The sequence below is a fragment of the Notamacropus eugenii genome, chromosome 6, assembly GCF_028372415.1.
Source record: "Notamacropus eugenii isolate mMacEug1 chromosome 6, mMacEug1.pri_v2, whole genome shotgun sequence".
NCBI lineage: Eukaryota > Metazoa > Chordata > Mammalia > Diprotodontia > Macropodidae > Notamacropus > Notamacropus eugenii.
Window position 1 is genome coordinate 43,027,487 of NC_092877.1, and position 24,952 is coordinate 43,052,438.

General features: G+C 37.1%; 2 protein-coding genes across 2 annotated transcripts; both read left to right on the top strand.

Moving 5' to 3' along the window:
- The first annotated feature begins 3,300 nt into the window (after positions 1 to 3,300).
- On the top strand, positions 3,301 to 4,233 carry LOC140512866 (olfactory receptor 5p57-like). Its single transcript, XM_072622234.1, has one exon. It carries the CDS (start codon positions 3,301 to 3,303, stop codon positions 4,231 to 4,233), a length of 933 nt encoding a protein of 310 aa, XP_072478335.1.
- Positions 4,234 to 21,774: 17,541 nt separating this feature from the next.
- On the top strand, positions 21,775 to 22,656 carry LOC140512564 (olfactory receptor 5P80-like). Its single transcript, XM_072621729.1, has one exon. It carries the CDS (start codon positions 21,775 to 21,777, stop codon positions 22,654 to 22,656), a length of 882 nt encoding a protein of 293 aa, XP_072477830.1.
- Positions 22,657 to 24,952: the final 2,296 nt, after the last annotated feature.

Sequence of the window (24,952 nt, forward strand, 5' to 3'; positions counted from 1 at the left end):
AGATTTTTGTGTTTTTCTCATGCTTTCTTCCATTTGTTTTAATTCTTATCTGCTATATCAGTAATGTGAAAATGTGTTTAATAAAAATGCATGTGCAGAGCCCACATGAGATTGCATGCCATTTTAGGGAGAGGGGGAGAAAATTTAAAAATAATGGAAGTGATTTTTGAAAATTGACAAAAAATAAATTTGTAGAAAAAAGATAAAGAAGGAAGGATAGAGCCTAGAATGTAGAGAGAGGCATGTGTAGGACTGAGATACTGCACAGGGATCATGATCTGGCAAAGGAGGCTGAGGAGGATAGGTCAGACAGGTAGAATAGTATGAGTAACAGAGAGTCATGAAAACTCACGAGGTGTTGGTGGTCCACCTGGTCATGTGCTTGGCAGAGGCCAAGAATCAATCAATCAATCAATTAATCAATCGGTATATATAGAGAGAGTAGACTTTTTTTCCAGCTACTTTCCAAGGTGCTAATGATAAAAATACAAAGTATGTTACAATTCCTATTACCTAGGAATTTAAATGAAGATTATGAAAATATTATTTACAAATTAAAAAATTATTGGTAACTTTGTAGAGAATATTTCCTGTGGATTGATGCAGTAAGAAACAAGACTATAATGTGTTCAGATGTAATTAGGAGGAGAGGAAATGGGTTAAAGAATATTAGATATTTTTCCTGAGATTTTATTGGGAAAGGGAGGAGGAATAATGTGATACCTTGAAAGAATGTCAGGGTCAAATGGAAATTTCTATAAGGTTGGACATATCTGAATCAATTATTAGGAGAAAGGGGAAAGTCCATAAATGAAAAAGATTAAAAGTTAAAAAGGAAATTTTTCACTGGAGAAAGCTTAGGGTTGAAATAGGAAACATGGAATTAATGGAAGAAACAGAGGAATTGGCCCTGGAGAAAAGAAGGATATTTTTTCTCAGAGACTGTTGAAATGACAATAAGGGATGATATTGAGGGGTTCTGAATTGTAGAAGTGAAAAGAAAAGGGAGCCCACAGGGGCAGCCTTTCTTTTGTTAGAAAAGTTGGATGCCAAGTCCTCTCTTGAGAGGGAAAGTTAAAGAAGGAGACATTGAAAAATTCACTTAGCATTCTACAAATTTTTGTTTAGCAAAGAAATTACTTTTTCTTGTGGTCAGCCATACAGAAAGTGATGGATAATAGAACCATAAATGAGTGCTGTAATCAGTTTCTTTTTCAACTGAACAGTATTTCAGTATCTTCTATCTTTCTTGTTAGATTGAGAAGAGAAGTAAAATGAGTTTAGAGTTGGGAGTAACTAGAACATTTCAGAAAAAAATAATATTTAAGAAGGATTATTTTGTTTCAAAGTCAATAGGCATCACTAAATGAAAACATTTCAAGACAGTTTAGTTTTTAAAAGAATGTAACATATATACAAGTAAATGTACTTCCCTTCCACTTTGTCTTTATCTGCATTATAAAACTATTTTGCTGTTGCTCTTTTCTTCTACTATGTCTGTCACCACCCACTTAGCTACATTTCCTCCTTTTAAGTGATATGTGTACTCAAGAAATAGAAAAGAACAGTTCTACTATGTCAGAGAATGGTGTGTCATTCTGTACTTCTACTCTGTCATGTCTGAAACTGAACAAAAAGACAAACTGAGACAATTCTCTGAGCAAGATGACATTTATTAGCAGGACATGATGCCTGTCACTAAATTGATGTGTGGATTACTCCTATCAATGTCAAAGTCCCTGAGCAAGAGAACAGTTAGCTTTTTCTATAGGTTTTGTTTTAAAACAAAAAAACAAAATAGGGTAAATGGTGTCATGGGCTTCAGAACACCATGATTGGTTACAGAGCTGAGGCACAGGGAACAACATGATTAGTTGAAAGTTTGTTACTTAGGGCTAGCAATGACTACTCTTATTTTCTCATGAGAATAAGAAATGCTCATTATCTGAGTGCAAGTGCAAGTTAGTGTCCCAGACTCCTGAACATTCTTGATAGATGGCTTCATGATGTAGAGATCTCATGCCCCACTCCCTTGCTCTTCCACATATTCCTCAAGGCAGCTAATATCTTCAAGGCAAGACTATATCAGTGATTAGCTGGGGATCAGGTTTTCTAAAATTAGCCCATTACAGGCTAGTTGAAATCTGAACTCATTTCAGAGGTAAAGAAAAATGCCTTAAGTAATTATAGGACAAAGGCAGTTACAGGATGAAACCAATAAATTTTAAATAGATCAATAAAAAATACAGAATCAGTCTTAATATTTCAAGTCCATCACCAGTCTGCCAATAAGTAGTAGGTAATATTTCCCCATTGGCCTTCTGAAGACATGGTTCATCATCATTTTGGTTCAGGTCCTGAGGTCTTTCAAAGTTGTTTCCCCTATCATGATTATTGGGGTCACCATATTAGTTGTTCTATTGAGTTTGTTTTGCATCAGTTAATAAAAGTGTTCCCATATTACTCCAAAGCAGTTATATTCATTGTTTCTTGTGGTATAATAATTTGCCACTACTTTCCTATACCAGAGTTTGGTCTCCAGTGGAAGGAAGTAACAGGTAAAAAGCATGTGGTTACAGTAGGTTAACCAAGTGCTTTCCATTGTTTTGCCTGGAAATAGCAAAGGTCCAATAACAAATTTCCCATAGTCCTTCAGGCTTACAATATCTAGCCTAATGATAGCCCTTTGTAGCAATACTAAGTTCTAGAAACCAAGTAAAATGAGGAGTCTTAGAAGGCAGATTCCCTTATTTGTCTTTTGTGATTCTAGACCACAAGGATTATCTTGGAAACCAGAACTTTCCTTACAATAAAACAGCATGAAGTAGATAACATCCTCAGAGTGGAGAATGGTCCTGGGAGAACTCAGGAATCACAAAGGAGATTCAGTTTCTTTGAAAAGGATTAAGAGGAGTGGTTACCTGCTAAAATGGAATTTACATGTGGATATTATCTCTACAAATATTTAAGAAAGTATACTATGGTGGGAATTCAGCTATCCTCTTCACTCTTATATAATTTTATTTATACTGTCACAATGGCAAAACTGGGAAATCACATGATAGTGTTAGCTCATGGGGATGAATCAGAAGGAAAATAATTTGTTTACCTCTGCTCTATTTATTGGCACCCTGTCAGGGTGAATAGGAGCAAAGTACTAGAGTAGTAGAGTAGCATGGGCAGGTAGGAAGTAGCTGGTGAATGTTTCTTGAATACATCAACAGACATATGCAAATCTTAGTTAGGCATTTTATTTTAATCTCCTTTTCTTCTATTTAGCAGGCAATCTTTCTAACACAGATGTCTGTCAATAACTGCACTCCTGTGACTGAATTCATTATTTTGGGATTAACAAGTGATCCAACACTACGTGTCATCCTCTTTGGGATATTTCTGGGTGTCTATGCTGTCACCTTAGTTGGTAACCTTAGCATAATCATATTGATCAGAAATAGCTCCCAACTTCACATTCCAATGTACATTTTCCTCAGCCACTTGGCTTTTGTGGATCTTGGTTATTCTTCTTCTGTCACACCTCTCATGCTCATCAACTTCCTTGTGGACAAGACTTTAATCTCTCTTGGAGGCTGTGTGGCTCAGTTTTGTTTTGTAGCCATATTTGGAACAGCTGAATGTTTTCTTTTGGCTGTGATGGCTTATGATCGGTATGTGGCCATCTGCAGACCCTTACTCTACTCCACCAACATGTCTCCTAAGATCTGCACACTTTTATTCACTGTATCCTACCTGGGTGGTTTTTTAAATGCTTGGTCCTTCACTGGTTGCTTATTGAATCTGTCCTTTTGTGGATCCAATAAGATCAATCACTTTTTCTGTGATTATTCACCACTTTTGCAGCTTTCCTCCTCCCAGAACTATTTTGCTGAAATTCTTCCTGCTGCCTCTGCTGGATCAATAATTATGATCACAGTGCTAATTATCCTAATCTCTTATGTATACATCCTCTTCTCTGTCCTGAAAATAAGTTCCACTGAAGGGAGATCCAAGGCTTTCTCAACCTGCACCTCCCACCTCACAGCAGTCACTCTCTTCTATGGCACCCTCACATTCATTTATGTAATACCTAAATCCAGTTACTCAACAGATGAGAATAAAGTGGTGTCTGTTTTCTACATGGTAATCATTCCTATGTTGAACCCCCTGGTCTACAGTCTAAGGAACAATGAAGTAAAAGGGGCCCTGCGAAAAATGTTGAGTAGGAAACATTTTTAATAATTTCAATTCAAAGCAACAAGTATTTTTTAAAAGCACAGTATGTCCCATGCACTGTTTTAAATTTTAAGGATTCAAGGAAAAAATCAAACATTTTATTTCTTTGAAAATCTAACATTGAACTGATATAATGTTTAGAATTAAGTGATACCAAAAACACAGTTTTAGAAGAATATATTTTCACTGTCATGAGTTAATTTGTGTATTTCTGTGTTGATTCCAGTGATCTGAAAATACATACATGATTCCACAAACATGAGTCTTGCAAGTCAGGAAAAGTGTATGGAGAAGTGTCTTCTTGGTCTTTTTTGGGTCCATGTGTTTTTCTTTTTTTTTTTTGTGGAATATTGCAACACTTATTTTCCATTGATTTCGTGGGGAAGGGACTATTCTATCTATTTAGATTGTTATGTTCATAGTGTGTGTTGTGTTCTTGGCTCTACTATTGTGAATCTGTAATAGATCAAGTAAATCTTTTCTTTGTTCCTATATTAATCATATTTGTTATTTCTTATAGCATTCATATTCCATGTTCATTTGCTACAATTTGTTTAGCCATTTTTCAGTCACTGAACATCTGCTTTGCTTCCCATTTCTTGCCACCACAAAAGTTGTGCTGAAAATATTTTGGTGCATGTGGGGACTTTTCTGAATGGATACCTGTATGGCATAATACACCTGAAAAAAATGTATTCTTTTTCCTGTGTGATACCTCTTCATGAGATGTTCAAAGGGAGATAAACTAAAAGAAATTTAGATAATGAAAAAGAAATGAAATTAATAAAGAATCATTTAAAAAATAAAAATTTCATTAATCTGACCCCTTTTTACTCATTTAATCTTGCACTGTACTCCCCTCCCTGTAGTGTCCAGTCTAACCTCACTGGACCATCTGTCTTTCCCCACACATGATGCTTCACCTCCTGTGTCTTTACCCTGGCTGTCTCACAGGCTTGGAATACCTTGATCCCCACTTCTGCCATTTAGTTTTCTGGAATTGCCTCAAAACAACTCAAATACAGCTTTGTACAAAAAGTCTTTATCAGCCTCTTAAACTAATAGTAACTTCTATAAATGACTATCCATCTGCTCTATCTGTAGTTTGTATGTAGCTGGCTATTTGCATTGTGTCTCTACCAATAAAATGTGATCTCCTGGCTGGCTGCGACTTGTTTTCTTTTGTATTTGAAGTTACAGGATAGAGCCTGTAATATACTGAGCCCTGAAAATCCTTGTTGACTGACCACCATCTCTTCTCTTCTAGACAGCCTCCCTACTTTTCATATTTTTTTAAAAGAATAAGGTCAGACCTGAACATAGAATTCCTTTTTCTGGTCTTATGAAAGCAGAAATGAGGAAAATTATCAGTTTCCTATTTGTGGATCCCATATTTTTCTTAATTCAAGCTATTGGTCTTTCTGGTTGACATGATGTACTACTCCAAAATGATTATCTTTCCCTTTTGTTTTGTAATCTTTACTTTTTTCCAAGCATTAATTTAATTACAATTCTGCATTGCTTATTCTATAGTATAATTCTGCCTTTTATCCAACATGACATTGTTTGGCAAATAATCATGTTGCAGTATAGCCTGTTCCTAATCAATTGCATAGAATAATTTGAACTCTGATAATGCTACTTCCTCTGTCTCTGTTTTCTTCATAACTTCCCTTTATATTGTTGTTCGGTTCATGCATGTTCTTGGGGTACTTATTGCAACTAATACATGCAAACTAATGAGTCAGGGCCCACAGAGCAAGGCTGTCTATATCTACCCTCCAGATTCTAAGGGGTAACCTTAAGAGATTGAGCTGTTTTTTCATAATACCATTAATCTGAACCACTGTCCCCATTTCAATGTCTAACTTCAATTGCCTAACTTCAATCTACAGTACCAATTAATATTTGCCTATAATCATCATTTGACGTAGTATCTTGTTTTCCAATATCTTATAACCAAATTAACTTTTTAAAGAGATATTTACGAGAAGATGTAGTACAACCAAAAGTTAGATGCACATGCCAATGGACCATTAACATAGTGTCCCCTATATCACCCAGTCCCTCGAAAAGGAGACTAAAATTTAAAACACTTAGCACAAAGCATTGATTCTACCAACTTCACTGCCAAATGTAACATAGTTAATGCATAGTCCCTTTCTTGTTTGTAGTAGCTGAGCCCTTAATTGTAAAAATCAAAGGTTCTAATTTTACTTAGTGCTCTGCTGGTCGTCTGGAATTGGTTGCCCATAGACTCTAGTAGAGACTCCAATATTCAAACTTAAGGCATTTTGTTCTTCTGATCTTTAGAAAATCACATGGTCTCAGTTTTGTCTATTCGTTCTCCACCTAACATGTCAGAATAGGCACAACAAAAGCAGCAGTGACCACAAGGCCAACTTGTGCAAAGGGATAAGACTACTGACTGTATTTGGAATGTTAGAATTTTCCTTCCTGGGGGCTTAGAGAAATAATGAATAAAGTTATAATATTCTCATCTAATAAACTATAAAGCTGAAAAGGAGGGAACTACACTGTCCTTTGGAGACAAAAAAAATATGTATTATAGGTTTAAAATGAGGTAATTTTTGTTACAGATATTGCATGAAATTGGTGAGTGGAGCTTCAGGAGAACAAACTGACACTTTTCAGGAACAAAAAAGCAGTATTGTTTTGATTGTCATTCCAGATCACGCAAGTGATAGAGTGGGGGTACGTTGAAGATATATGTTGTGAAAGTACTCCTGAGACTAACTTGTCTGTTTTCCATGAGTTATCTCACTATACTGATGTAGGGGACACAAAGTAAGCCAGTTTGCTTAAAGATGTGAATCAGGAGCCTGCAGGGAACCACATGTATTGCTCACTGCCAGACACTTTATTGGTGTTTTTTTCCCTGGAATTGCTACGCTGTGCACTTTGAACTGGCTTAAGACAAGCTTGTGCTGAACTGATACTGCAAATCATCTTCCTCTTTCCCACTGGTTTCTAGAAAGGGCTGTCCATTCTCCACCATAACCCCTTTGCTTTGTGGTTTTCAAGTATAAAATTCTCCTGCTCCTCCTGGGCTGGGGGTTGGATATAGGGGCCTAACATGTATATCTGTGTTGTCCTTTTATGAACAATTTTGTCAGATTCAACCAGAACTGCCCTACATTTCAAGGGTGGATTTTCGCAAGTTGACAACATGGTAGTTGTAGGCTCATGTTTGTCTAAGAATAAAATTAAATTCATACTTTTTAACCCAGTTTTGGAAGTTATAGAATAAAAATCACTATGAGCCTTTTAATTAAGCTCAGACTTCCCAGACAGGAAGATCTTGTCATTTTCCAAAAGTCTCTATTTTCTTTAATATATTTTTTGTGCACCTTGCTTCTGTGCTTCTCTATTGCATCCCATTCTCAATAATGAAACATGTATGAACCAGAAACTGCTATGATCAACCACAGTTTTAGCTCATGCCATATTGCAATGTGAATTCAAAAGAAATATAAATAAATTAGATTTTAAAAAAAACTTTTCTGTTACTATGGACGTTTCCAAATTAAGTGAGAAAATGGAAGAAATGATGAATCGTTAATATCAGTTGTGCTGCATAGAACAAAAACAATGACTGGTGTACCCAACTAAGATTCTCAGGCTGCTCTCATGACCAAAATGGATAAAACACTATTTGCTGTTCAAGTGCTGCCCCATCCACCACTAGACCTGTTCCAGTCTCTCTTGAAACTTATGGACTGTGGCCAAACTCACCCTCTCACCTGTGCACATCCTGTAGAGAAAGGAGAAGAGGACCCAGCCTCTTTAAAGCATAGTCCCTCTTCAGTCAGTAGATCAAAATAAACTGAGGATCCTTTGGTAAGGTGGCTGCTGCAAATGCAAAATATTCCTGAGTTGTAATTGGTCATTTCTGATTTTTCAGTGTTGATAGTAGGGGAGCATGAAAAGGAGAAAAGGGTTACAAGACTCATAGAGTTTTTAGACTATAATATGTGTAGTGGGGTGAAGATATAGTATCCCATGTTGAAGAGGTTGCTTCCTGAATGGCATGCTGACATGTAATGAAAATGCCTTCAATGAATTCAGAGAGGGGGTGGAGCCAAGATGGGGGAGTGAGACCAAGGACTCCCCTAAGCTCTTAAACAAACACCTTCAGATACCTCTAAGATCTGACCAAACTTTGGAGGTGCAGAATCCAATAAGAGACAGACTTTGGCAGATTCACAGCCCAGAACAGACTGGAAGGTTGACAGGAAGGATCTGTTCCGAGGGGGTGAGCCAAGAGCACAGAGCACAGAGTGTCCAGTACAGCAGAGTGAGAGGGCCCTGGGGAGGCCTAAGGCAGGAGCAGGCACACAGCTGAGTGGCAGCCCAGGGTGGAAGACTTGAGGAGCTGAGTGACAGCTACTGAGCCCCAGATATCAGTGGCAGCAGCTCCTGAGACTTTCAGCCCACAGATTAATGTCTTTAAGTCACCTGCTTAAATTTCCAGGAGCCAAGACAGCAGAGTGATCAGTAAATGTTCCCCCCTTCCCACCTTGTTGATCTCCAAAGAATGATAAAATATTTCCCAAGAAAAATCCTGGATCAGTGGGAACAGCCAAGGAGGCAAACAGTCTCAGAACACCTGAGGCTAAGAAAATAACTAAGAGGGGTTCCTCCTACTGTAGGAGAGGTAAACTGGAAGGAGAGGAGCCCCAGGAGAGGTGGGGGGAGAAACTCGCACTAAGATCCAGGCGTGAACAGCGCTCCCAGGAAAACGGGAAGACAATAAAGCAGCTAGGATCACCAACCCTTGAGCTTGCCTTTGCCTCAGTTCAGCTGAGAATATCTCCTGTGACCAGACTACCCCTCCACCACACTTAACAATCTAGCCCCAGGGCTGATTGGGGAAACACAAAACAAAAAGTTAAACTAGCACCTGCCCTAAGCTTTTTCACACCAGTCAGCTCAACACCAAGTTCTGCAGCTTCTAACTGAAAGAACCAGAAGCCACAGCACACAATCACCATCATAAGCAAGAAAAAGCAAAACAAGGGTAAAAAACCACAGAATCTTTCTATGGGTACAAAGACCAAAACACAAATACCAACGAGGTTAGTAGTGAGACTGTGCTTCCATCTGAAACTTCAGAAGGCGCTATGAACTGCTCACATGCACAAAAAGTTCTCTTGGAACAGGTGAAGAAGGAAATAGAAGAGAAACTGGCCAATGATTTTTAAAGTATGAAAAAATAATTCACTGGTGAGAATATCTCCTTAAAAGGGAAAATTGAACAAATGGGAAAGGAAGCACAAAACCTACCTGGGAAAATTGGACAAATTGAAAAGGAAGTTCAAAAACTAACTGGAGAAAATAATTGCTTTAAAAGAATAATTGGACAAATGGAAAAGGAAATGCAAAAGTTAACTGAAGAAAATAACTTGATAAAAATTAAAATTTGGCAAGTAGAAACTAATGACTCTATGAGATGGCAAAAATTAGTAAAACAAAATATAGACAATGAAAAGATAGAAGAAAATGCAAAATGTCTAATTGAAAAAACAACTGACCTGGAAAACAGATCCAGGAGAGAAAATTTAAGAATGACTGTCCTGGCAGAAAGCCATGATGAAAAAAAGAGTCTGGACAATATCTTCCAGGAAAGCATCAAGTAAAATTGCCCAGAAGTGCTAAATCCAGAGAGAAAAGTAGTCATCAAAAGAATCCATGATTCACCTCCCAAAGGGAATCCCAAACTCAAAACTCCAAGAAATATTGTTGCCAAATTCCAGAACTGTCAAGTGAAGAAGAAAATACTACAGGCAACCAAAAAGAAACCATTCAAACATTGAGAAGATACAGTCAGGATCACACAGGACCTTGAAGATTCCACATTAAAAGACTGAAGGAATTGGAATCTGATATTCCATAAGGAAAAGCAGCTGGGACTATGACCAAGGATCAATTACCCACCAAAGTTCAGCATAATATTTCAGGCAAGTAAATGATTATTCAATGAAGTAAGGGATTTTCAGGTCTTCCTGACAAAAAGGCCAGAATTGGTATATGAATGTAATGGAATACTATTGTGCTATAAGAAATGATGAATAATAAGACCTCAGAGAGGCCTAGAAAGTCTTATATAATCTGACACTGGGCAAAAGGAGCAGAACCAGGAGAACTTTGTGCACAGCAACAACAACAGTGTGCAAGAGGTTTTCTGGTAGACTTGGAACTTCATAGCAATGCAAGGACTTAAACAAAATCCCACTGGTCTTCTAAAGCAAAATGTCTTCCACATCCAGAGAAAGAACTATGGAATTCAATCACAGAATATAGCAGATCATTTTTTTGGATATGTATTATGTTTTGGTTTGTTATATGATTTCTCCCATTCATTTTAGTTTTTCTGCACAGCATGGCTATAGTGAAAATGTATTTAATAGGAATGTATGTAGGGGGGAAATCTAAGTTAAATGGTAGTGATGGTAGAATACTAAAAATAAATAAATTTAATATATATAAAAATAAAACAAAAAAAAGAAATTTAGAGCTAGTTGAGATAATTTAGATATAGTTCTGATATGTACATGTTAAGGAAGAGCCTCTTTGATTGGTCTTGGAATTAGAACTAGGGTGCATTTTAAAACACTATTAATGAGGTAGAAAGAACTGAACTAGAAAATGTTATTAATTAAGGTGGATATTTAATTGGAGTAGATAATTTTTAGAAAGCAACAAGAACAGATGACTTTATATCATTGAAAAGATTTTCAGAGGTCTGCTTTCTAGGACACTTTAAAAAATAGTTTTGGATTTCTCAGGATTCTTCAAATTTCTTAAATAAATCAACAACATAACTGCTAGCTTACATTGTAGACAATTAAATGGTAAAATGTGATAAGGATGGAATGATGTGATGAGGATGCATTTTCATACCTACTTAACATGGTCACAATGTCAGTTTGCCATACTGACCCCAGAAGAATATTTAGATCTTCTCTAGCAGATAATACTGGTTTTGCTATATTGTTATTCAGCCTTGTTTGTCCATTTTAAAAATATTTTTAAAAATGAGAGTAGAAGCACCTACCTGCCCAAGCTCTCATCCCAAGTCCTTATAATACCTTTAAAAAATTACTCTAAACAAATTCTAGAGCAACAGAAATCACAAATTGACAGACTGAAACAGATTTCCAGCCCAAGATAGCCTGAAAAGCTGACAGGAATGATCTATAGCACCAGCTCTGAATGGATCCCAGCTGGGTCATATTGCACATGTGGTACTGGAGCAGGCTTCAGGGCACTGAATCATGGGCAACTGGTATGAGTTTCCAGATTTCACAACCCACAAATGGCAAAGACATCTTCAAAGGTCAGTGAGAAAGCTCTTTGATCTGGGTGAAAGGGGAACAGGGCTGTCCAAGCCTCAGTTTCAGGGTGGCAGCAGTCACTGCTGTATGTACAGCTGCTTTGGGAATTCTTGGCCTACAGACCCTGGGGGAACTGAGTGGCTGATCTAGGTCCCAGTTCTCAGTGGCATTCTGAGGTGAAGAGAAGTTCTGGTGTGGCAGAGGTGGTGGTGGCTGTGGAAATGGAATTCTACTCACAAATCCAGGGCAGAAAAGAAGTGCTTGTGGTTACTCACAGACCAGAGCACAGGCTAGGAGAAGAGTAAACACCTTCTCCCTTGACTATGCCACTTTGGAGGAAATTAAGAAGTTACAGTATCTAGAGATATCTCAGAGAACAGCTGTACAAAACCTCTGCAACTTATGATAATATACCCTCCACTTGACAAAGAACTCAAAAGCCAGTAATTGGTTGGAAAAATGCCCCCAAAGTGGAAAAATAAGGCTTTAGAAGGTTACTTTCTTGGTGAAAAGTTATTTTCTTTCATCCTTGTGGAAGAAGAAGAGCAAAACATCTAATCAGAAGATCAAAGCATTCAACCTGAGGAAGATAGAAAGATTTTGGTTCCTCCACTCAAAGCCTCTCCCCAAAAATGAAATGGTCTCAGATCATGGAAGAGCTCAAAAAGGACTTTGAAAGTGAAGTAAGACAGGTGAAGGAACAATTGGTAAGAGAAATGAGAGGAATGCAAAAAATCACGAAAAACGAGTCAACAGCTTGCTAAAGAATGCTGGAGAAAACAGTGCCTTTAAAAACAGACTAAGACACAGTGGCAGAAGCACTGTGATGGAGTAGAAGGAAAAAGCTCTAAAAGCTGTCCTCCCACAGCCTTTAAAATACCAGTAAAAATGACTCTAAACAAATGCAAGAGTAGCAGAATCCACAAAACAACAGAGTGAAAGAGATTTCCAGCCCATGGTAGCCTGGAAGACCCACAGGAAAGGTCTATCTGAGTGCGGAGCAGAGTGCACTTCAGCCTTGATTGCTCTACAAAAGGACAGGACTGGAGCAGGCTTTAAGACACCACCAGCAGCAGCTGCAGGTCCAAGCTTTCTGAACGCACAAATGCCAAAGACACCTTCAAAGGTCAGTGAGAAAGCTCTTTCACCTGGGGGAGAATGGAAGTCAGCAGTCTACTCCTGGCCCAAGGCAGCAGCAGTTTCCATTGTTGGAGTCCTGGTTTAAAAACATTGGGGGAATTGAGCTGCTGATCTGGATCTCAGTCCTGAGTGGTGGCCCTGGGGTAAGGAAGAGTGCTGTCATAATGGAGATGCTGGCAGCTTTGGAGAGGGAGTTCTACTACCAGAAAAGAGTGCTTATAGTTCCTCCCAGACCAGAGTGCAGGTCAGGAAAGGAGTAAACTCTTCTCCTTTGATTGTGCCACCTTGGAGGAACTGAGGACTTACAAGTCCCCAGAGTATACCCTTCTCAAAAGTCAAGTAACTGCCTGGAAAAATGTCCAGAAAGGGAAAAAGAATAAGACAATAGAAGGTTACCTTCCTGGTGATCAGGTATTTTCTTTCATCCTTTTCTGTTGAGGAAGAACAATGCATACCATCAGAGAAAGACCTAGAAGTGCAGGCTTCTGCTTCAAAAACCTTCAAAATAAATGTGCGAGCTCGAAAAGGATTTTGAAAATGAAGTAAGAGAGGTGGAAGCAAAATTGGGAAGAGAAATGGAAGCGATGTAAGAAAATCACGAAAAGTGAGTGAACAACTTGCTAAAGGAAACCCAAAAACATGCTAAAGAAATTAACACCTTTAAAAATAGATTAACTCAAATGGCAAAAGAGGCCCAAAAGACCAATGAGGAGAAGAATGCTTTAAAAGCAACATTAACCCAATGGAAAAGGAGGTTGAAATGCTCACTGAAGAATATAATTTTTTAAAAATGAGAGTGGAAGTGGTAGAAGAGAATGGCTTTATGAGAAACCAAGGAATTACAAAACTAAGCCAAAAGAATGAAAAAATAGAAGACAATGTGAAATATGTCATTGGAAAAAATAACTCACCTGGAAAATAGATCCAGGAGAAAAAATTCAAAAATTATGGGACTACCTGAAAACTGTGATCAAAAAAAGAGCCTAGACATTATCTATCATGAAATTTTCAAGGAAAACTGTGTGATATTCTGAAACTGTGAGAGTTAAATAAATACTGAAAGAATTCACGGATTACCTCCTGAAAGAATCTGAAAAGAAAAACTCCTTTGAAAATTATAGCCAAATTCCAGAGTTCCCAGATGGAGGAGAAAATATTGTAAGTAGCCAGAAAGAAACAATTCCAGTATTGTGGAAATACAATCATGATAACACAGGATCTGACAGCTTCTACATTGAGGGATCAAAGAGCTTGGAATATGATATTCCAGAATGCAAAGGAACTAGGATTAAAACCAAGAATCACCTACCCAGCAAAACTGAGCATAATACTTCAGGGGGAAAAATGATCATTCAGTTAAATAAAGGACTTTCAAGTATTCTTAATGAAAAGACCAGAGCAGAATAGAAAATTTGACTTTCAAATACAAAAATCAAGAGAAACATGAAAAGGTTAGCAGGAAAGAGAAATCATAAAAGACTTACTAAAGTTTAACTGTTTATGTTCCTACATGAAAAGATAACATTTTTAACTCTTGAAACTTGTCTCAGTCTTTGGGAAATTGCAGGGATTATACACACACACACACACACACACACATATACATACACACATATATATAGACAGAGGTCACAGAGTGAGTTGAATAGGAAGGGATGAAATCTAAAAAAATAAAAATAAGGGCTGAGAGAGGAATATGCTGCAAGTAGAAAGGGAGAAATGGAATGGGACAAATTATCTCTCATAAAAAAGCCAAGTAAAAGCTTTGTCAATGGAGGGGAAAAGGAGGAGTTGAGAGGGAAAAAGGGAAGCTGACTCCCATAACATTTGGTTTGAAGAGGGAATGACATGCACACACAATTTAATATGAAAATTTATCTTACACTACAGAAATGTGGGAGAGAAGGGGATAAGTGGGAGTGGGGGATGATAGAAGGGAGGGCAAATGAGAGGCAGGGGGTAAGTAGAAGTAAACACTTTTGTGGAAGGATAAGAACAAAGAAGAGAATAGAATAAATGGGAGGCTGAATGGGATGGAGGGAAATATAATTAATCTTTCACATCATGACTGTAATGGTAGTCTTTAGCAAAACCACACACATATAACCTATAGGAAATTACTTGCCTTCTCAGTGGGCTTGGGTAGTGAGGGAGGAAGGGAGAGAAATTTGAACTCAGTCTTTTAGGAATGAATGTTGAGAACTGTTTTTGCATTTAAATGGGAAATAAGAAATACAGGTATTGGGTATAGAAATCTACCTTGCCCTATAAGGAAAGAAAGAAGATGGGGATAAGGGAAGGGATGGGTGGGATAGAAAGGAGGGTAGATTGTGGGAAGGGGTAATCAGAATGCATGATGTTGTGATGTGAAAGGAGGGGAGAGATGGGTAGAAAATTTGAAATTCAAAATCTTGTGGAAATGAATGTTGAAAACAAAGAATAAATAAATTAATTAATTAAAAATGACAAACAAAAAGAAAACATAAAAAATAGACTAATCCAAATGGCAAAAGAGGTTCAAAAAACCAATGAGAGAAAGAATGCACTAAAAAGCAGGACTGGCCAAATGGAAAAGGAAATCTAAAACCTCATTGAAGAAAACAGTTCATTAGCATTTAGAACAAAGCCAACAAAAGTGAATGACTTTATGAGACATCAAGAAATTATAAAAATAATATAAAAACTGCACAAAAATAGAAGACAATGTAAAATATCTCATTGTAAAAACTATTTGCTGGGAAAATAAAAGTCCAGGAGAGATAATGTTAAAATTATTGATCTACCTGAAAACCACAATAAAAAAGAGCCTAGAAATTATCAAGGAAAACTGCTCTCATATTCTAGAACCAGAGAGAGAAATACACATGGAAAGAATTCACCAATTCCCTCCTAAAGGAAACTCCTAAATGAAACTCCTAGGAATATGATAACCAAATTCCAGATTTCCCAGGTCAAGGATAAAATATTACAAGCATTCATAAAGAAACAATTCAAGTATTGTGGAAATACAATCAGGATAACACAGCGTTTAGCAGCTTCTACACTAAGGGACTGAAGAGCTATGAACATATTATTCAGAGGTCAAAAAAGCTAGTATTAAAACCAAGAATCATCTAATGAGGAAAACTGAGTATAATGCTTCAGGGAACTTGAATGAAATAGTGAACTTCCAAGCATTGTTATTGAAAGACCAAAGCTGAATAGAAAATTTGACTTTCAGATACAAGAATCAAGAGACAATAAAAAAGTAAATAGGAAAGAGAAGCCATAAGGAACTTATTAAAGTTGAAGTGTTTGCATTCCTATACAGAAAGATGATATTAGTAACTCAGGAGACCTTTTTTCAGTATTAGGGAAGTTAGAGGTAATATCAATATCAATATACATATATATGCATATATAATATATAGACACACATATATGTAAGTGCGTAAGGATATGTATATATGTGTGTGTGTGTGTGTGTGTGTGTCCATTACATTTGTGTAGGTATGAATATGTACATGGGTGTATGTGTGTACACACACATATACACAGAGGGCACAGAGTGACATGAGGGTGAAGGGAGAATACATAAAAAATAAAATCTGCTCTTGAGTGGAATGTACTAGGAGCAAAAGAAAGGGAGAGGTATAATGTAGCAAATCATCTCACATAAAAGAAGTATGGAAGAGCTTTCCACATTAGAGAAGAAGAGGGGGAAGGCAAAAGGGAATAAGTGAGCCTTAGTCTCATGGGATTTTGCTTAATGAGAGAATAACAAATACAGTCATTTGAATAGAGAAATATATGCTACCATGCAGGAGAGAGGGGGTGGGGAAGTGGATAGGAGAGGGAAGGTAATGGAAGGGACAGCAAATTGTGGAAAGAGATTATCAGAAGTAAACACTATTGTGCTAGGACAGGTCAAGGGAGACCATGGAATGAATGGAGGGCAGGTAACGACGGAAGGACATGTGGTTAGTCTTTCACAACTTAATTATTATGGAAGCATCTTGCATGTCTACACGTTTGACCTATATTGAATTGCTTGTTTCCTCAATGAGGGTGGGGAGGGGGAGAGGAAGGGAAAGAATGTGGAACTCAAAGCTTTACAAATGAAAGTTAAAAATTGTTGTTGCATGCTACTGGAAAATGGGCAACCGGGTATAGAAATCTATTTTGCCCTACAGGAAAATAGAGGGCAGGGGGATATCAGAAAAGGGGAGTAAAAGAAGGGACGACAGATTGGAAGAAAGGGTGGATGGGGTGCATACTGTCTTGCGGTGAGGGTGAGGAGAGATAGGGAGAAAAATTTGAGTTTAATTTCTTGTTGAAGTGAATGCTGAAAAACTGAAAATAAATAATTTATATATTCTCAAAAATCATAAAAAAATATAGACAAAGAAAAAGTAAATGAAGGCCCCTGAGAATTTAGAGAACATCTTAAGCAAATCTGTTAATCAATGTTTTCAGTCCCAGTGGATTTCAAATGGAATTTTGATGATGTTGGCTATATTTAGTGTTAAAGTGCTAAAGTGTTAAAGTGGTCCAAGTCCCAAAGCCACAAAACCAAATATAAATATTTCCTTCCTGTGCAAAGGTAATCCTTGGAGTTTAAAGTTTCCATCTTCTTATGTCAGTAGATATCACTGCTATTCTTGGTTTTTCTGTAAAAACACTTAGCTCTGGTTTTTTATTTGTAGCTCAGTTCAAGAGGTGCTTTCTATTCCTCTTAAAATGCCAAAATTTTAATTTGTTTGAGATTGGCATGGAGTTTTAATCTCCCTCCCCCACCTCACCATATCTTAATGAGTACGATTCATTCCTGATTTGGGTCTTCATATGTATGGTCCCCTGTAGGGTCATATTAAGTCAAAGATTTGCAAGTGAGGTGATTGCATGCAACATTATTACAGCATGTTAGTAAATTCTGATGTACCATAGATCATATCATATATCCTGAAACATCACTGCAAATGGTAAGTACATGATAGGAAATAGTTGGATAGGAATGCCTTAGGTAAAGATCTCTGTGTTTCATGTATTAGTTTCCTCCCTACTTCTCAGGCTGAGGCTTTAGCTGAAGAAATTTCACTTATGTATTTAGCAGTTCTTGTAGTGGAAAGAGAATTGGACTTGAAGTTAGGAGAGTTGGGCTTCAATCCCACATATGAGTCTTACTGGTTGTGACTATGATTGTGGATAAGTGTTCACACCTCTGTGATACTCAGTTGTCTCATTTATAAAATGAGGAAACAGTATTTCCCCTAAAAATTTTGGGAGGAAAGTAATTTCTGAAATTTAAATAGTGATATTTACTAGAGTTTCTGTTATCTGCTTATTATGATTATGTTACCAATATACATACGAATTAATGGTTTCAAAAGTGAGTTGGTGCCTTCCATTAAACGAATATTTTTCTCCACACACTATTTACAGAAGCTTGTCCAAAGCACTGGGGACTGAGAGGGGGAAAGAGTCTAAGTGTTCTTAATCTCAGTGAGCTTGCATTCTGTTGGAGATAACAGGATAGCATATTTAAACAAAGAGGTGATTGCAAGATAAGTTGAGGAGGGACAGGCTTTTGGAAACTAATTTTACTGTAACTGGTGACCCAGTCGCAGAGTCACAAAGAAAGCTTGAAATGCTAAGAAGTAGAAATGAGGTAGGGCATTTAGACAAAGGAGGATGACCTGTGCAGAGGGACAGAGATGGGGGTAGAATTCTGAGTCTGGGGAATAAGCCATTGGCCAGTTGGGCTGGAATATATACTACACGTATGAGAGTAAAGTGAAATAAACATGGAGAGGTAAGCTCGATTCTGATGGGGCATGACTCTAAATATCGAGGTAAAAAATGCTTATTTTGTCCTCAAGGCAGTAAGAGATGTCTTCAAGCTTTGAGTAAGCAGGTAACATGATTGGTTTGCCATGTGTTTGAGGTAGATGATTTTTGTAGATTTTTAGAGGATTCTTTAGAGAAAGGAGAGACTGAACTTCTAATTGAGAGGATTTTGTGATAGTCCAAGTGAGAGGAGATGAAAACCTGAGTTAGATTGATGGCTATTTAAGCGGCTATGAGAGGTTATGAGATACACGTTGGAGATGAAGCAGTAAAACTTGACAGGTGCCTGGTTATGAAATGAAAAATGAAGAGAAGAAGAAAGGCTGATTTCAGGATTGCAAAACAGTCTTCTTGGAAGGATGGTGGGACCCTATACAGAAATAAGAATTTATGTAAATAAGTGGTTTTAGGTTGAATGTTGAGAATAATATGATTTCTTTTTTGAACTTGTCAAGTTTCAAATGCTTTGGGGACATCTATGTGTCCAGTTATTGGTGATGTGTAGATTGGAGATCAGGGCTGAATTTGCTGGCTTAGGATTCATTTGGATGGAGATGTTAATGGCATTGGAAGCTAATGAATTCATTGAGAAGGTATAGAAAAAGTGAAGAGGGTCTAGGACAGAACTTGGGGGAACACGTATGATTAGGAGTCAGCACAGGGTTAATAATTTGCCAACAGAAGCTGAGAAGGAAAGTTCAGACAGGTAGGTAGAATACTAGTACCAGGAGAGATATTGTCATGAAAATTCATAAGGAAAAAGTATCCAATAGGAGTAAGTGGTCCACAGTGTCACATGCTGCAAAGAGGCCATGAATCAATCAATCGACAGATGTTATTAAGCACCTAATATTTTTAGCCACTTTCATAGATATTAATGATACAAATACAAAGTCATAGAAATACAAATACATAGATTAACATCTATGAATTTAAATAAAGATTACAAAAACATTATGATTTGGAACTTATTGGGAACTTTGAAGATAATAGATGCAGTGGAATGATGGGGTCAGAAATCAGACTAGAATGCTTTCACAAGTGAGTAGGAGGAGAAATGGACTCATCAAAGTTAGATTTCTCCCCCACCACCCTGAGAGTTGATAGGGAAAGAAAAGAGATGTGGTATGATAGATTGAAAAAATGTCATGGTGAAATGAAAGGTTTTAAAGGATTGGACAGATCTGAGTACATTTATTGAAATGAGGGGAAAAGCCTATAAATAAAAAGATTGAAGATTATAGGGTAGTTTTTCAATGGGGGAAGCTTAAGATTGAAATAGGAAGGATTGGATCAATGAAACAAGTAAAGGAATTGGTCCTGGAGAAAAGAAGGAATCTCTTCCTTTCACATATTGTTGCAAAGATACTAGAGGATGATATTGAGGAATATTGAGTTGTGGAAGAGGAAAGAAAAGGGATCTCACAGGGATAGCCTTTCTTTTGACATAAAAGTAGGTTGCAAAGTCCTCTCTTGAGAGGAAAACGAGATGTAGAAATTGTTGAAAAATTATCTTATCACTCTTTAAATGTTTAACTAAGCTAAAGTATTTTTTTTCTTGTGCTCACAAAGAAAAAGTAGAATCATAGAGTCATAAATGAGTGTCATAGTCAAAATCTTCTCTGACATAAACAATATCTCAATATAATGTATCTTTTTTTACTACACTGAGAAGAAAAGTGAGTTTAGACTTGGGAGTAATAAGAACATTTCAGGAAAAAGTAATATTTAAGACAAATTCTTGCATCTGGAACTTAACAAAGATTAACAAATGCAAATTTTCAAGGTCTTTAAAAGAAATGCAACACTGTTATATACATATACATGAGTATGTATAAGATTACCTTTGTGTTGTACTTCCTTTTTTCCCTTGTACATTTTGAAAATGTTTTGTTTTTGTTCCTTTCTTCCACTCCTATTTATCACTATCAGGTCAACTACTTGTTTTGCCACTCACAGTGCAAGCCCTCCCTTGTAAAAGATGTATATCGTCAAGGAAACTAAACTGATTCACCATGTTGCAGAATTCGTGTCTTATTCTGTACATATAGTCTTATCACTTTTCTCCTAATAAGCAGTAGATAATATTTCCTTATTGGTCTTTTGAAGGCCAATGATATGTCACTATTTTGATCCAGTTTCTGAGGTCTTTGAAATGGTTTCCCCTCTCATGATTATTGTCGTTATTACATAAATTGTTCTTCTAGTTCTTGTGACTTCAATTGGCATCTGTTAATAGAAATGTTTCTATGCCATCCAACGCAGTCTTATTCATCATTTCTTATGGCACATAAAATTGTCACTACTTTTCTGTACTACAATGTGTTCAGTTATTCTGAAATTGAAGGACCCAATAGGGAAACAGGATATGATCAGATCAGGTTGAACAAGTGTTTTCCTCAAAAAAACCAGCATTTCTAGGGGGAAATTTTCCATTGTCCTTCACGTTTGCGATATCTAGCTTAATAATTCCTCTTTGGAGTAATGCCATATTTTAGGAGCAAAATGCAACGCGAAGGGGCAGCTAGGTGTCACAGTGGTTAGAGCACCAGCTTTGGAGTCAGAATCTTTCTTCTAATCCTGCCTCAGACACTTAACTCTTAGTTACTGTGTGACTATGGGCAACTCACTTAACCCCTATTGCCTTGCAAAAACAAAAACTAAAGGAAGACTCAGAACTGAGAATCTCCATTCCTCCTCTCTTATGATTTTAGAACCCAAGTGTGATTTTGAAACCACGACTTCCCTGATAGTCAATTAGCAAGAGGCAGATGAAATCTTCAGATGTGGAAAATGGTCCGTTGAGAGGTGAAGCAATAGAGGGCTGAACCTATTTCTTTGTAAAGCATTAACAATGGTGCTTAGTTGCAGGACATGTACAGATTGGATCTAGTCTCTTCATGTAGTTGAGACAGGTTCCAATGATGTAATGAAGCAATTATCTTCTCTCTTACAGCCTTTTTTACAATCTCACCATGGCAAAATTGGAGAGTCTTACTGTATGGTTGATCCAGGGAAAAAATTTGGAGGCAAGAAATATACTCATTCATGCTTCACTTGAGGGCATCCTGACATAATCCATAGGAGCGAAGCATTAGAGAGTGATAGCATGTACAAATGACCAGTGAATGTTTTCTGAATACATCAATAGATACATCCAAAGCTTAATCCTCAATTCATCTCCTTTTCTATGGTCTAATAGGCTCTACTTCCAAGACAGATGACTGACAATAATTGTACAACTGTGACTAAATTCATTATTTTAGGGTTAACAGCTGATCCAAACTTTCGTGTCATCCTCTTTGTGACATTTCTGGGTGTCTATGGTGTCACGTTAGTTGGTAACCTTACCACAATCACATTGACCAGAAATAGCTCCCAACTTCACACTCCAATGTACCTTTTCCTCAGCCACTTGGCATTTGTGGATATTGGATATTCCTCATCTGTCACACCTGTTATGCTGAAGAACTTCCTTGTGGACAAAACTGTAATCCCTGTTGCAGGATGCGTGGCCCAGATGTTTTTTGCAGCCACCTTTGGGGCAGCTGAGTGCTTCTTGCTCGCTGTGATGGCTTATGATAGGTATGTGGCCATCTGTAGCCCTCTACTCTACTCCACCAAAATGTCTCCTAGGGTTAGCACTCTGTTACTCATCTCATCCTACCTGGGTGGATGTGTAATTGCTTGTATTTTCACTGGTTGCTTATGGAATCTTTCCTTCTGTGGACCCAATAAGATCAATAACTTTTTTTGTGATTATTCACCACTTTTGAAGCTTTCCTACTCCCAGGTCTGTCTTGCTGAAATTCTTCCTGCCGCCTCTGGTGGGTCAATGATTGTGATCACAGTGTTCATTATCATAATCTCTTATGTATACATCCTCTTCTCTGTCCTGAAGATAAGCTCCATTGAGGGTAGATCCAAAGCTTTCTCAACTTGCACCTCTCACCTCACAGCAGTCACTCTGTTCTACAGCACCACTACATTTTATGTGATGCCAAAGTCCAGCTACTCAACAGAAATTAATGAAGTGGTCTGTTTTCTACATTGTAATAATCCCCATGTTGAACCCCATGATCTACAGTCTAAGGAACAATGAAATCAAGGGGGCGCTATGAAAATTGTTGAGTAGCAAACATTCTTTTTCATGAATTCAGCTCAATACAACAAGTGTTTATGAAGTGCTTATTATGTCCCATGTCCTGTTATATTTCATGGATGCCAGGAAAAAAATGAAACATTCTCTTCCCTTAAGGATCTGATATTCTACTGACATAATGGTTAAGATTAAGGGACACGAATAACTCAGCTTTAGAAAAAATATGTTTTCATTTTGATGGATTAATTTGTAATTTAAATGTTGGTTGGAAAGGCCTGAAAATAACATGGAAATTTCAACTAACATGGATCTCACAATTCTGCAAAAGTGTATGGAGAACTGTCTTCTTTTTCTCTTTGGGTCCATGATTATTTTTCAGTTTTGCAACACTCATTTTCTATTTATTTGTGGGGTTTTTTCTTTCCATTTACATTAATATATTCTTTGTATGTATTGTGTTCTTGATTCTGCTGTGGTGACTGTAAATGACCAAGTAAAACTTTTCTCTGTTCCCATATTAATTATATTTGTTGTTTCTTACAGCCCAGTTATATTCTGTCATGTTCATGTACCACAGTTTATTTAGCCATTCCTCAGTCACTGTTCATCTGATTTGTTTCCAGTTCCTTGCTACCAGGAAAGTTGTGCTGTAAATATTTTTGCATATGTGGGGACTTCCCTTTTCTCATTGACCATCTTTATGGAATAATACACCTGAAAAATGTGTTATTTTTCCTGTGGGATTGCTCGTCATGAGATGTGAGGAAGTGATACTGAAAGAAACTTAGGTCATGAAAAAGTAAAACCTATAATAAACCTGTAATAAATTATTTAAGAAATAAAAATTTTCTGAATCTGACCCCTTTTTACCTATTCAGTCCTGCACTTTACTCCCTTCCCTGCAGTGTCCAATCTAGTTATACTGGACCGTCTGCCTTTCCCTACATATGATACTCCATCTTTACACTGGCTGCCTCACAGGCCTGAAATGCTTTATTCTCCAAACTACCACTTAATTTTCTGGGACTTCCTCAAAACAACTCAAATACCGCTTTCTGCAAAAAGCCTTTTCTGACCTCTCAAGCTAATAGTAACTTCTTCTCTAAGGTTACCTTTCATCTACTTTGCCTATAATTTGTATGTTGCTGGCTATTTACTGGTGTGTCTCCCAATACAATGTGAACTGCTGGAATGCTGGAACTTTTTCCCCTTTGTATGATTGCCATCTCCTTCTTTCCTGACTGCATGTTTGCTCCTTAATATGCTAGACCAAATAACTTCAAGGAGGAATCTCTCTCTCTCTCTCTCTCTCTCTCTCTCTCTCTCTCTCTCTCTCTCTCTCTCTCTCTCTGCCTGTCTCTCTCTGTCTCTTTCTTCTCTCTCTCTCTCTCTCTCTCTCTCTCTCTCTCTCTCTCTGTCTGTCTCACACACACACACATACACACACATACATACATACACAAACACACTCACACTCTTCAGGGAGTCCATGCAAAAGTTTATACAAAAGATATTTTACTTTCACTTAAAAGTAAGAGAAGAAACAAAAAATATGTTTTCAGCAGTTGTTAAGAACTCCTTAATAGTTTTTCATTGTGAAAGAAAATAAAAATGACTATTTTAAGACTTTGACACGTTAGGGTGTCTGGCCTCCTACTGGGGAGGCAACATGATGAAATGGAAAGAACAGTCCTGGAAGTTTGAGTCCCCCAAGTTCATTTCTAAAATTCAATGATCCAATAATTCTAGATTTACCAAAGATAGTCAGAAGATCAATGGTTAAGGAGATGAACTGCTAGTTTAATATTTTTAGCCATGTTGGGTAAAGCTTTTATATTCTTATCCTCATCATTGTGCAGTTAAGATTTGTAAATGAATGATTGATCAGAGTTCTGATGTCTTTTAATCCATATATATATATATATATATATATATATGTATATATATATATATATATACATATATTATATATCTGTGTATATGTATTTTTTTGCCTAGATGAAATGAGTTGACAAATTTATATAAAATGTTTTGCAAAATTTACTAGCAATGTAAAAAGTAGCTGTTATTAATGTTTTAATAAATCACACAGTCCACCTTTTAATGTCATTCTTGCAGAAAATATGACACAGCATATACTAGATGATAGAATAGTTAAATGACTTCAGAATTAGTTCAGTGGCTGTACTTAAGATTGATATTTTGTGTTGGTAAGTTACATCATCTTTTGTCTCATTTCTTACCTAGTCCTTTGTCATTCACTGGGCATTGTCTCACACGAGACCTGGGAAAGACC

Excerpts from the sequence above, each read along its gene's own strand:
- LOC140512866 (XM_072622234.1), top strand. The coding sequence starts at position 3,301 with ATGTCTGTCAATAACTGCACTCCTGTGACTGAATTCATTATTTTGGGA.
- LOC140512564 (XM_072621729.1), top strand. The coding sequence starts at position 21,775 with ATGACTGACAATAATTGTACAACTGTGACTAAATTCATTATTTTAGGG.